Genomic DNA, 14,164 nt, shown 5'->3' on the forward strand with positions numbered 1-14,164 from the left:
AGAATCTGGAAATGCCCCATTTCCTCAGCCTCTGCCGTGTAGGTGAGCAATAAGGGGAACTGTGAATCACTCATTCTTTTTCCTTTGTGTACCTTGAGCATAGACACAACAGAGTTACTGTGGGGAAAAGACTGATGAACTCTGCATCACCTGTTCGATTTGACTGTGTTTCCAAGCAGCATTAACTGAAATCTGCTGGCAGAACTGCTTCTCTCTCATCCCACGATAGTGAAAGGCCAACAACATCCCAGCAGATGTGCTTGTATATGAGCAATATTAATTTAAAAAGGGCCTTTTCTTTCTTACAGGAATGTTTGTGAATTTTGACTTGTTTTCAGGTATCTGTTGTAGGTTGAACTGTTGGGAAGTGGGCACAACAGAGCAATCTGACTAAGAGCTGAAGAAACCACCTCTTTAGTTCCTTTGGACTCCAAATTTTTCTAAGCGGAAGTCAAAAGATTCCAGTAAGCTTATTAAAGGGGAGGGCAAAGGGCTCATTTACTGTATTTACCTTCAAGATTAATATGGTATCAATAACCTGACTTAGATGGGAATCATGTTATGGATTCTTAATACATTAATGTAAGTCAAGCATAACATCATGGAAATTATTTGGGCCCAATTTAACAATTTGTGTGTTGCCTCTACTCCCAGATTTCCCCACTGATGCCAGCGCAGCGTCCCTTGCTCTGCGCTCGTGCAATTGCGAGCAGAATCTGACACAGGGTATTGTGAAATGTGATGTTTAAAAACTCTTCTCATGTAGAAAGGAGGGTCTGATGCTACTCTCATGTGAATACCGGTTTAGCTGTAACTTCACGGATCTCTTGACCTGCAGTGTTATAAGGAGAATTTGGCTCAGTTATGATGATGGAGAGTGTTCTTTATTGCTGTTATAATCAATCCTTTTTATTTTCAATCAGCAAAATCAGTGGAGGCATTCCGTGAAAATATAAAACAAATAGAGCATGATCTGAAGCTGCAAGATAACTCCAAGACTGAAGTATGCAAAGCTGATAATGCGAAGGAGGAAAAGAAAATTGTACACCGTTTGCTGTACCCGGACTCAATTTTGTTCAAACGGTGGGGTGCAGATTTAAGGGAAGAGGAGCAAACTATTGCACAGAATCTGTTCTTAAGTTATGGGTATAATGTTTATCTCAGTGATCGTCTACCTCTGGATCGACCTATCAGAGACACCAGATCTCCCAGGTGCAGTATAAGGCCTCTCTACGTTCACAATGAGACATGAAATTAAAGGGAAAGGGATCCAAAGTACTAAGTTAAAATAATCTACTAACAGATCTCAATTTGTGCTCTGTTTGTTTAGGGTTTTTTTTCCTATAATTTTCTTCCAGATCTTGCTCAGACTTGTAATACTCCAAAGACTGTGAAAAGAAGTCACAGTGTAGAGAAGACACTTAGGAAAAAGAATATCATGTTAACATTACAATTAATACAGGACTTCTAACTGTCAGTAAAAAGGGGAAAAATTAACCATAGTATTCAGAAGATATGAGACCTTCTGGTCTGTTTACATTCTATTTAAGCCCCAGAGCCCAGGACATCTGAAGCATGCTTTCTCTTCTCTCTTACATTGTCTTATGTAAGCCTCTTATATGCTGAGATATCCAAAGTGGTGTTTTTTAACTGCCCTCTCCCACCCACCTTTGGAAAACCCCCAAAATATAATCAGTGAAGAAGTAATCTACATTGTAAAATTCTGTCCTTTTTAACAAAACGCTTGTTTTTCTTAGCTATGTTGCAGACCGTAAGTGGGGAATACCTATACTGCTTATTAAAAGATGATTAGAAATCAAACAGGTGGCTGGAACTAATTATTGGCCAGTGAGTCCCATGAAGGGTGAGGGAAGATTCAGCACTTGAGCTGAATCCCTGGCATTCTTATCTTTAGTATTGTAGACATAGCCATAATGGACTGGTGACCTTGTGAGTTTCTTCATAGCCTTACGTTCTCTCTCTGTTTCCCTCTCAAGATATCAAAAAGTACTTCATAAGAGAAAGCTTAAGGGATTTTTCCAGGAATTAGTTGGTTCTTGAAGCCAATAAATAATATTTTTTAAGCAGACCAGTGGTACTATGGGAGCTGACGTAAGTAACCATTAAAATCCTTATTAGGAACAAGTATCTGTTAAAAAAGCCAACACATTTTTTTCTGCATAGTAAGATAAGTTACACAATTTATTGCGAAAGATAATAGTAAGCTTTACAGGAATTAACTGGTGTAAACGTGGAAGAAGGTCACAGGTGATATACTGCAAGCCTACACCTTTGTAGCTATGGTCGCTTGTACCAGAAACGGATGTGGGGGGCAGAGTGGATTGCGAACTGGGCATGAATTAACAATGTCATACTTGGGAAAAGGGGAGGTTTTTTACTGGCAGCCCTCTGGAAGATACAAAGAGCAGGTTACGCAACTGGGTCCTCATCGTACTGCTTGGATGGAGCTGGTTCCATCTAGGGCAGACAGTAATATGTTGCCCTTGTCTGTGGGTGTCCTCTGCGTCTTGGATCAAGCCTTGACTCTGGCACATAATGACGGTTTGCATGCGTTTCTCAGTTCCTAGTGTCTGAAGTAGTGTGAGGGCTGTGTAGTAGCTTCCAGAGTGAGTTTCAGGGGGCTTTCTGTGCAGCGTGTCTTGGGGTGCTCAGGCAGAGGGTGTGGAGTTGTGTGAGGGCACAAGGTGGTGAGCCAGCCACAGATCCTCCTGGGGCAGCCCTGAGCTGAACGATCCCCACTCTGCTGGGGAATCATTTTGGGGAGAACTGTCTGCAGCTGCCACTACAGAGGTGGCCAGAGCAAGTGCACGATTAGTCTGTGTGGTCACAAAGAATGGCTGCAGTGCCTGGTGCTCTTCTGCTTCACTGTGAAGACGTATTTGCAGAGATCACCTTTTGCAGATATCCACTCAGGCTCTTGTGCTAATGGATAATAAAGCTAATGGAGAAATTCCAACAAAAATACAATCCATTCGTGCACAATTGCCACTGTAGAGGTCTACTTGGAGCACGAGCCTGGGTCTCAGAGAGTTGCATTATGTGGCCACACAGCTTATGCAGTCTGAGTATTGCTTTCATGAGCGTGTTTCTAAAGGGAGGGAATGATCAGCCTGAGAATCCAGCTATGCTTTCTTGTCTGCTCTAGAGGGAGTTAGTGCTTAGTACTATGAAGATCACCCAGTCCTCGCCATCTGCCCGGTGGCCAGGATGTTAATTAGCAGAGCTGACAAATATCTGAAATATATACTTAAAAAAAAAAAATTAAAAAATCTTTTGACAGTAAGCAGGAAGTCCGGAAGTATTCAAGCTAGCACAAAACAAGTTTGTTTCAGTACTGGAAACAACTTATTCTGGGGTACCATGGAGTTCCACAAGGCCTGGTTTACTCTGTAAGAAGGATTTTTGAAGCTCTTTCAAGAATTTTTAAAGAGATCCCTTGTCCAAGGGAATCCTTCTTCCATGTCAGTTAAGTATAGCTAGACCTACCTTGTTCTTCTCTATTGCACATACAAAGGGATTATTGTCTAATTTGCTTTTGTCTGTTGTCAGGTTTGGCTATTGTCCTTCTGTAAATGCAAAAAGCCAAATTTCACTCACATGTCCACTCCCTTGCAAGCTGATCATCCCTGTCTGAGTCAACTGTATTCTTTAGTTTCAATATTTTATAAGCATTTTGGATTGAAAAACAGTAATTGTTCTTTCTTATTGTCTTAAGAGAAATCTTAACTTTACCCAAATGGTTTATATACATACATAATGCAACTCAAATGAATAATGAAATTTGGATTTGGGAATTCCTTTTTTTTCGCTCTTAATGCTGATTTTCACTATATGTTCTAAGCCCAACATCTGAATTCTGCCTTCTTGCAGCTGCCTTGCTCTCTGACTTTCTTTAGAAATTGTGCTAAAGTTGTTGTTCTTCTGTTACAGCTGTAAAATGAAAACATATCCAAAAGACCTTCCAACACTCAGTGTTGTACTTATATTTATGAATGAAGCACTTTCAATCATCTTACGTGCAATTACTAGTATAATTAACCGAACACCTTCTCATTTATTGAAAGAAATCATCCTGGTAGATGATTACAGTTCAAATGGTAAGTGACCCAGGGAATGCAGGAGTCGTGCTAATTTATGCCGCTGTTGTGTTAAATGACTGTTGGTGGCTTTTTGGGTGCACACAGAGTAGACCGCTCAAAATTAAGAAGTAAATTGAGTACAGGAAAAAACCCCAAACACCTTAATAGCCTGAAAAAAGGCAGCTAATAAGGAACAGGATGATGCTCTGCAAGTATTTGAAAAGGTTACCGCTCAAAATTAAGAAGTAAATTGAGTACAGGAAAAATAATAGCCTGAAAAAAGGCAGCTAATAAGGAACAGGATGATGCTCTGCAAGTATTTGAAAAGGTTAAAAATTGAAGTGGGAGAGTATTTATTATCACTGGCTCATCAGGCGCAGTACCAAGGTAAAAGCATGCTAAGAAAACTATCTCTGTAGGTATCTGAAATAACTTCTTGAACAGTGGTGTCTTGGGTTGTGGAAAATACTCCTAGAGGAAGCAGTGGGTGCCTTGTTGCTCTTAAAATGGAGCTGAACAAAGCATTGTAAAGTCATCTGTAAGAAACAGTCATGCCCCTGATCTTAAGGGTGATCTTTTTCTTCTCCTTGCCTGATGAGATGCGTTTGGTTTCTGATTTTTCTAAGGCTTTGTGGCTGCTAGAAAAACATGTCAGTTTGGGTGGAGCAAGAGTTTAAGTGAATTTCCAAAATGATGCTAAAAGGTCCCAACTTTCTATTTCTTTTCTCGGACACTATTTTTTTTCCTTTAGTGAGGGAGTTGGCATGCCTATAGCTTTTATACGAGCATTTAACATTTTCAGGGCTTGTTTATTTTCGCTTTTCCTTTCCACATGGTAGAAATTACACACAGAAATTACTGCACTAAGTCAGCTAATTGGTTGCTGTTAAGGCACACATCTAAAGTTTCTATATACTGATGTGTTTGTGTACAATTTAGAAGCCATATAATAGCACTAAAAGTAAATGAAATTCAGGTACTTAATTGAACTCCTGGAATGGAAGCTGGTTTTAAAAATAAGCCTCTTGAATTCATGAGTACCTGAATAATTCTACCTGTTCTATTGCAAAGAACAAATCAGTTTTCTGTCTGGAACTCGGAGAAGCTAGAAAGCCATTATTTACATAATCTTTTCCATTTCTTAATATTAATTAACTTTTTTTTTTTTTTAAATTATTAAAATGTGGGGGCTGGTTTTAGATGATCTGAAAGGACCTTTGGAAACACACATCAAAAATTACAATGCAGAGCATCCTGGACTGCTGAAGATCATCAGACATCAGAAAAGACAAGGCCTAACACAAGCCAGGATTTCTGGCTGGGAGGCATCAACTGCAGATGTTGTTGCAATTTTGGATGCCCATATTGAAGTGAACGTGGCGTGGTAAGACTATGAAGACTGGGGGGTTTCTGAAGTGGGGAGAGAGAGGTGGACAAGGAGTATAACTATGTAGCTGGGACAGGCATCCCATATATGGGTCTCCTTTCTGGCCTGCCACAGGTTAATTAACAGCCACCAAGTCATTTATTTCTGAGAGGAAAAGGGATACAATTTATTGAAATAAATAGCAAAGCAGACAGGTAACAGAGTAAGCTGTTTAGTGACGAGAGAAATGCCTACCTTCTCTGTATATTTATTACATTTCCAGGAAAAAAAGACTTAATGCAGTGAAATAACATAAGAATGATGCAGGTTATTTAGTTGCACTGCCAGCAACTTTGGCCCTTTATAAGTATCCTAGACAGCCATAATACCCAATGACTTTAAATTGGTTTGATTCTCATTCCAACTTTGGCTAATGACATTTGCTGTTGCCTGTTAGTTTAATAGTGCATTGTAGTTCTGTAGGACTCTTTTTGCAACGAGAGACAAAACAAGTGGCTGATGATGGATATTTACATTCTGTTAGGTAGTGATGTCTATGGTACTGTTTTGTGTGAAATCTCCTTACATTCTCTCCCTTCTGGGATGTTGAATTCACTGGCTGACTATTGTCCACGTTGTCTCACTTTCTGGGAGCAAGGTTCTTCTCCCAGCCCTTCTCAAGCCAAAATGGCTCTATGTGGTCCAGATCTCTCTTTCTCTCTTGATAACACACTGACACTCTCTAGCTGTTACAGTCTTAAAGGTAATGCTGAAGTCCTTTAGTCATGGCTTTCAGGACTCATTGGGGTTGGGCTGTCAAAAGTATGTAGGGAGAGATAAGGTTAGTTCTTTTAGGCCTAACAACAATTGGGGTCTGGGAAAAACACTCCCTCTGTCAGAGTCTAATGCTCTCTGAACAGGTTCTTTTAGATATTCCACATGAGGAGATTTTAATGTTTTAATACTATATTTATTTGAAGATACATGGGATTTTGGTTTCAAAAAGTGATACAGCAATATACTGAAATCACAACACAAGCACAATACAGCAATTGCAATATACAGTTGAATCACAATACAAATGGGATTCACATTACCACTCTCTATATGCTCACCATCAAGATGCTGGGCATCCCTAGTTGCTGGGAAGGAATATATGAGTTGAAGCCAACTCAAGTGCATTGCTCTCTTCGAAGTTCATTTTTCTGGGTGTTCAATTTTTATACTTTATGTTGGGCTGAGCCACATATACACTTCCCCCATGTTGGTCTGGCTGGCTCAGGAAGATAATACTTTCTATTGATTATTTTAGGAAGGCCATGTGCATAACCAGTTGACCCATTCAACCGATACTGCTGTTTATCTGCAACAAAGGCCACTTTCTGGTGCCCTTGGTGTTGGGATAAGTTCAGCTTCCTTTATGATAGCTGTGGTCACTCCCTACATTCTTCTCTGAGCTTTAGGAGCACATCATCCTTGCCTGTCTTCTCTGAGCCTTTTTCCATCGTCACACCTCTTCTTGATCGGTCACACCCTTCTCATACAGCAGCCGTGCCATCAAGGCACAGGGGAAAGACGGTGAATGATCGACCTCCAGGCTTACAGCACCCCTCAGGGTCTCCTTTCTTTCCTTTTCCCTTCTTGTCTCTTCATGCAGATAGCGAAGACTCTCTAGAGCCTGTAGGAAGCAGACCCAGGTGGCAATAAACCCAGGAAGTTAAGCATGGAACTTATGGTCAGTTTGATTAGTCACAGTCAAAATGCAGAAGCAGCCTAATGGAAGGGAGAATTGAGCCATGGCATTAGCAATTTGGGTTACTAGCGCTCCAAGAATGGCATATAACTTTTCGTAGAGGCCAAAGTCAATGACTTCAGTAAAGTAGTTAACTCAGTTTTAGAAGCAGGTGGTAAAGTTTAGTACTGTTCATTAGATTTCCACTTTTTCAAGCTGAATAGACTCTGCTTGTTAATTTTGGTAGGGCTGAACCTATTTTGTCTCGACTAAAAGAAGATCGCACTGTTATAATATCACCAGTATTTGACAATATTCATTTTGATGACTTTGAGCTTCTTCAGTATTCAGTGGCTGCAGATGGATTTGACTGGGCACTCTGGTGCCTTTACGAATCTTTACCAGCTGAATGGTATGCTCTGAAAGATGAAACAGCTCCAGTCCGGTAAGTATGAATAGCATTTGAGAGTGAGCCAAGATACATGATATCCAACATACAGCTAGCAGAGGGAAGAAGATGTTTTGTAGGTGGTGGGATAGATACCTACGAAGCACATTATATCTAGATGGTTTGGAAGCGTGTGTTCTTTAGTAGCCCTGAAAATCTCAGTACACCAGTTGCAGGGTTGTATTGCAGAATCTGCCCTGTGATGATCCTGCTGTCAGATTTTCAGGCAATCCTTGAGTCATTGATTTTTCTGTCTTATGTTCCTTAGCTAGAAGTGTGGTAGCAATATTTATTGACTGTACAAGATGAACTGTGGCCCCTCTCCATGCTTGCCCAACAATATGGAGTGAATCTCACAACTTTGCTGGACAATTGCATGTCTGAGCTGTGAGGACTCACATGGATTCAAGTTCTTTCTTTGGAGATGTTGGAGTGACATATGATTATAGTGATCTTGGGCAGCCTTTTTCAACCCTTATCACTTGTGTATCACACAAAAGCAAGAAAAAGACATGAACACAATACACACAGCTGTTATACCTAAAGTAATCCCTTACTCCTAGGTTTAGGATCCAATATATTTGCTTCTGTTCCTTATACCTCCCTTAACGGCTCGGATTAGTTTATTTATTCAACACAGGATGGTTGCTGGTACTATGATATCAGCAGCCATCTCGTGATGAATATATAAACCCATTTGTTTCCTTGTTCTACAAGGACGTCAGTTGTTGTTGACTGTCCCTTACAATCATTAACCGTCTAGCAAACAATAATAAAAAAACTAGCAAGAGGTAAGATATAGTCATCGGATTTTTCTAGTCCTATCCTTTTCATTGGGTTTGTGGCAAGGTTTTGGTAGTGGGGGAGGCTGCAGGGGTGGCTTCTGTGAGAAGAGGTGAGGGGCTGCCCCCATGTTGGACACAGCCAGTTGCAGCTGGCTCCCAAATGGATATGGTGCTCGCCAAAGCTAAGCCAATCAGCAATGCTGGTGGTGCCTCTGCAGTAACACATTTAAGATAGGGTAAGAAATACTGCGCAGCAGCTGTGAGTGAAGAGTGAGGAAGAAATATGAGAGAAACAGGCCTGCAGACACTGAGGTCAGTGAAGAAGGAGGGGGAGGATGTGTTCCAGGCACCAGAGCAGAGATTCCCCTGCAGCCTGTGGAGAAGACCATGGTGAAGCAGGTTGCCCCCCCTGCAGTGTGTGGAGGACCACGCTGGTGAGATATCCACATGGCATCCAGGACCAAGCTGGAGCAGATATCCACACTGCAGCCCATGGAGGACCCCACACCGGAGCAGGTGGATATCTCCTGAAGGAACTGTACACGAGAGCAGGTGGATATGCCCTGAAAGAAGATACAATCTGTGGAGACCCCACGCTGGAGCAGGCTCCTGGCAGGAGCTGCAGCTCATGGAGAAATGCCCAGGCAGGACCATGTTGGCATGCTGGCAAGAACTGCAGCCTCTGTGGAACCCATGCTGGAGCAGTCTTCTTCCTGTACCTTGTGGAAAAGGACCCATTCTGGAGCAGTCCTTGAAGAACTGCAGCCCATGGGAAGGACCCATGTTGGAGCAGCTCATGAAGGACTGTATCCCATGGGAGGACCCCACACTGGAGCAGGGGAAAAGTGTGAGGAGGAAGTAGTGGCAGAGATGAAGTGTTATGAACTAACTAGAACCCCCATTTTCCATCCCCATGCCCTGCTCCGGCATCTTTTTATCTTCCCTTGCCTTGATGAGAAGGGGGAAGGAGAGAGCGGCACCTGGTGGCAGTCAGCCAAGGTTAATCCACCACACTTATTTAGATAAAGGGCTTTAAAATTTACTACATAGATCCTGAGGAGGAAAGGCACCATGGAAACATTTGAAAATAATGTACTGTGTTTGTCAGATGAGATGGCAGATTTCTTCATTCGTATACTACTACGCCTGATAGCCAAGCATTGGAGATAAGGCTGCACAGATACCTAGATAAAGAACTATGGGTGAAATTGGCACTTGTATGTGTTAAAAACATTATACAGTGAGCATTAATGGTTCAGGCAGGAGAATGGAATGAAAGCAAGCCAAATGTAGTTAAAGAATGTTTCATGGGGGCTGTCCACAATTCTTAGACCAGAGAAAATAGGAGCGGGTTTGATCATAGAGAATGAGAATATCAAAAGAGCACCAAATCCCCTTTCAGTCCCCTTTCCCCCACCTCTAGGATGGATTAATCTACAGTGAAATTGGTCCTGCCAGACAATTGTCTCATCTCTCTTTCAAAACGTCAATTAACAGTGATTCCACAATCCCCCTTGGCAATGGGCTTTAGTGTTTAAGTTTCCTTAATATTAGGTAAAATTTCATAATGTCCAACCTAATTCCTCCTTGCTGCGCTGTAATCTGATTTCTTTCTTGTGAAAATATGTGAAAATTGTTGTTACATATCCCCTCAAAATAGATCTAGTTCTTTAAAAAATACTAGATTATGCTTTTTAGACCATTGATCAAGTTTATTTGCTGTCTTCTGGATTCTTTAATGTTGATCCACATGTTGTTCTGAATTAAATCTGTAACTCTCTCTTGGATACAACTGGAATCCTTCTGGAAGTTCAAGATGTGATTGGTGGCTAATTGACTTGACTTTATTTCCATCATTGTTACTTCTTTCTAATTTTACTTGTTTGGTTCTCCAGGAGCCCGTCTATAATGGGGATTCTTGCTGCAGATAGGAAATTTCTGGGTGAGATTGGTATACTGGACAGTGGAATGCACATATATGGAGGAGAAAATGTGGAACTTGGCCTGAGGGTAAGCCTATTTTTTCATCTTTTTCTGAAAGACAGTGAAAATTAGTATGTGATTTTTTTTTGAAAGCACTCAGGCTGCTGGTTGTTGTCCAAAGCATGGGTTAATATTTCAGAACAATTCTGTTTTATATTGGGTAGCAAAGAGAAGTGATAGATTTCCAAAAGTGTTTAAGGCTCATCAACAGGCTTTTGTTGACACTTCTTAAGGATTTTGACTCCTGACACAAAAACCTAGGTCAGTGAGGGAATACTGAATTTCGCAAGATGTGGTACTTTGCAGAAATTTAAGGTATATGATGTCTCTTGGCTCAGCAAAAGGATAAGATAAGATCAAGTTAAATGAAGTTATGTATTAGGAAGAAAAAAACCAACCAACCAACCAAAAAAAAAACCAAACAAAAAAACCCAAAACAAACCCAGAAAGAAGTCTGTCTGCCCTAGAAAGTAATATGTTCTTCAACTTTGAATGTCTTCAAATCAGGAATGGAGGCTTTTTTTTTCCCAGAATAGTTTTATCTGGAGTGTCTTCAGTTATTAGGGAACATGTGAGAGCACTAAAAATTCTATTGATGAGTATTTCTTAAAAGCAATAGTGGTTGGAGATATTCTAGAAGACCTGAGAAGAAAAAAAGTGAATACAGAGCTTATCTCTATAAAGAAGAGAAAGGATCGTAGAACCTGAGAATTATAAACCTGTTAGCAAGATTTAAATGTCTAGGAAAAAAGGGTTTGATTATTCTCTTTCTCTGTAAATATGAAAACTAGGGGGCTTTGAAAGAAGTTAGTAATGCGTTTCAAAATGAACATGAGGATGATTCTTCCAGTAGCAGACCAGACCAACAGACCAGGAGCAGAGCTCCTTCCAAAGAGTATTGTGGGTTTTAAAAACTTGCAGCCATTTGTGGGGGAACTGAACAGTTATAGAAGAAAAACCTACTCAGAGTTAGTAAACAAAAGTGAATCACAGGAATATGCAGAAAGTCCCCTGACCTGAAAGTAACTGGGGGCTGTGAGAGGTAACATATGTACTTGTCTTGTTCTTAACCTTCCCCAGGAATAAGTTTGCAGTCACTGCAAGATACAGAAAATTAGGCTAGATGGACCGTTGGTCCAGTATGGGCATTTTCTCATGTTCTTACAGCTTTCTCTTTTTTGTTCTGGTATCTATTAGTAAACACATAAAAGATAATACAGACAATATACATTTGTCTGAACAAATAATGTCAAACGAATCTAGGGTTTTTTTCTATAACAGGGTAGCATGCTTTGAGCAAAGAAGAAAAACAGCAGTAATTAGGAGAAACATGAGAAATAAACAGCTACAGAGGTGCACGTTGGGGAACATCCAGCTAGAAAAGGACTGGGAGTAACAGGCTTTGTATGGGTCAACATGGCCATGCAGCTGGATGGGAAAGGATGGGATTGATGATCCTTCTCTTCTACTGCTAAGTTCTCTTCTGGAGTTGTGTTTTGAGTTCCGGAAACTCAAAAACTCTGGAAACTTTCCACATCAGGAAAGATTTCCACATCAGGAAAAATGTGGAGCAATTGAAGACTCTGAAGGAAAGGAAAGAGAACAAATAGAGTTCCTGCAATATGTGACATTATAGCAGAGATAGGCCTAAATGAGGTTTTTTGATTTGTAGAAGAGGCGATCCAGAGGAAATATAGCAACAGTCTTCCGAACATGTTAAACAAAGCCCCCGTGTGTGAGGCACCACTCTGAGTCACATGGATGTACTAACTTGGGTTGATACTATATTGGAGATGTTGACACGTTTCTCCAGTACTCGTGGTGGACGTGGTCAAAGACCCCATGCTTCAGATTCTGTAAGATTGAAATGTCACATGTCATCACCTCATGACATGTGAGGCAGATTGTGAATTAATATTTCAGTTCTGTTGCTTGAAAATACATTTACACTTTATTCTTTATTGCCCTGCACCATTCACAGTGGAGGCAATATATGTCTGTAGTCATTTACACAAATGCTGGAGGTGAAAACAATGGAGAATCAGTTCAATTGAAACACAAAGCTGCTCTGAAAATTGACTGTAAAAATAGTATTAAAGGTCTCTGTTTATTTCCATTTTGAGAGTTTCTTGTGTCAAATGTGCTTGGTTAGCAAGCAGGCAGCCTCTTATGTTTTTCTTTAGCCAGCTGCCAGCCCTGGAAAATTTAATGCGAAGATGTGAAAGAAGTCTATAGCACACAGTGGAGCATTATGTGGTGGTCCCTAAACTAGTACAATAAATCTGCATTGTGCAGCACCATGTGGACTTGCCAGCTTGAGTTCAGTTCTGCATAGCTGCTTGCCTTTTGAAGAGCTTCCATACTTACACTGGTTCATGTATAGTCAGTTCGGGTGTGATTGTTCTGGACCTTCGGTACTTTTGAAGCATTGGTTGTGGCCTGCCTAGGTATCTCTTTGAATTCCATGTAGATATTTTCCAGGAATCCACTTGATTTTTTCTTTCTCTTGAATTCTCCCTGGTGTGTAAGATTTTGCAGGACCAGTTTTGCTCTTGGCATGTCCTGGGCAATGTCACTGCTTCTGAAGGATTCAGGCCCATAACCACCACAGTATTTAGCAGTCTAGCTCCTAGTGAGATCAGTTGGAGGTATGTACCAGTTTGCCTTAGCGTATCTATGCCAATTGGTCTGAGTGCCTTGTCACAGGAAACTGGTGAGTAGTTTTGTTAATGGTGATGGCAAAGAAAAAGAAGAAAGAACATGCCTTTCCTCTCCTGGACCTGTGATAGAGCTGCACACAGCAGAAATGAAAGGTATTGAAAAATTCTTTTCATTCACTCAAGCCAGGAAATAGAGCTTTGAATGTTGAGGGCCTGCCAGTTCCTCTGGTGAAGGAGTGGGGGGAGCAGAAATGGGAGCACTTTAACAAAAAGTGCAAAGAGTTTAGAATCATAGAATCATAGAATCATTAAGGTTGGAAAAGACCTCTAAGATCATCAAGTCCAACCGTTAACCCAACACCACCATGCCCACTAAACCATGCCCCTAAGCGCCTCATCTACACGTCTTTTAAATACTTCCAGGGATGGTGACTCAACCACTTCCCTGGGCAGCCTGTTCCAAGGCCTGACCACTCTTTCAGTGAAGAAGTTTTTCCTAATGTCCAGTCTAAACCTCCCCTGGCGCAACTTGAGGCCATTTCCTCTCGTCCTATCGCTTGTTACTTGGCAGAAGAGACCAACCCCCACCTCGCTACAACCTCCTTTCAGGTAGTTGTAGAGCGCGATGAGGTCTCCCCTCAGCCTCCTCTTCTCCAGGCTAAACAGCCCCAGTTCCCTCAGCCGCTCCTCATAAGACTTGTGCTCCAGGCCCTTCACCAGCTTCGTTGAATAAATAGGCAACTTTACCTCAAATTCTTTCTTCTTGACCTAGGCCTGGCAGTGTGGAGGTAAAGTAGAAGTGCTGCCCTGTTCAAGAATCGCTCATTTGGAAAGAGCTCACAAGCCTTACTTGCCAGACTTGAGCATTGCAATGAAACGCAACGCCTTGCGGGTAGCCGAAGTGTGGATGGATGACTACAAGTACATGGTCTACTTTGCATGGAATCTTCCAATTGAGGTTGCAGTGTTTCTCTGTGTTTCAAATTGGAATCCAAAGTCTGAAAGTGGTCAAATAAGAGCATGTGGTCACACAAAAAGAGGCATAGTGTGGTTATAACAGTCACTGTGGGGAAAAAAAAAAAAAAAAAAA

At 41.2% G+C, this 14,164-nt stretch overlaps 1 protein-coding gene across 1 annotated transcript; it reads left to right on the forward strand.

Moving 5' to 3' along the window:
• Positions 1 to 654: 654 nt before the first annotated feature.
• Positions 655 to 14,032, forward strand: GALNT8 (polypeptide N-acetylgalactosaminyltransferase 8; the record flags this gene model as incomplete). The annotated part of the gene is made up of 7 exons (XM_009577068.1): positions 655 to 726; positions 924 to 1,212; positions 3,952 to 4,118; positions 5,301 to 5,484; positions 7,446 to 7,643; positions 10,327 to 10,441; positions 13,847 to 14,032. Coding segments are annotated over 7 exons (1,211 nt in total), but the record flags the coding sequence as incomplete, so codon positions are not given.
• Positions 14,033 to 14,164: the final 132 nt, after the last annotated feature.

This window comes from Fulmarus glacialis, unplaced genomic scaffold (genome assembly GCF_000690835.1).
Source record: "Fulmarus glacialis isolate BGI_N327 unplaced genomic scaffold, ASM69083v1 scaffold14124, whole genome shotgun sequence".
Lineage (NCBI taxonomy): Eukaryota > Metazoa > Chordata > Aves > Procellariiformes > Procellariidae > Fulmarus > Fulmarus glacialis.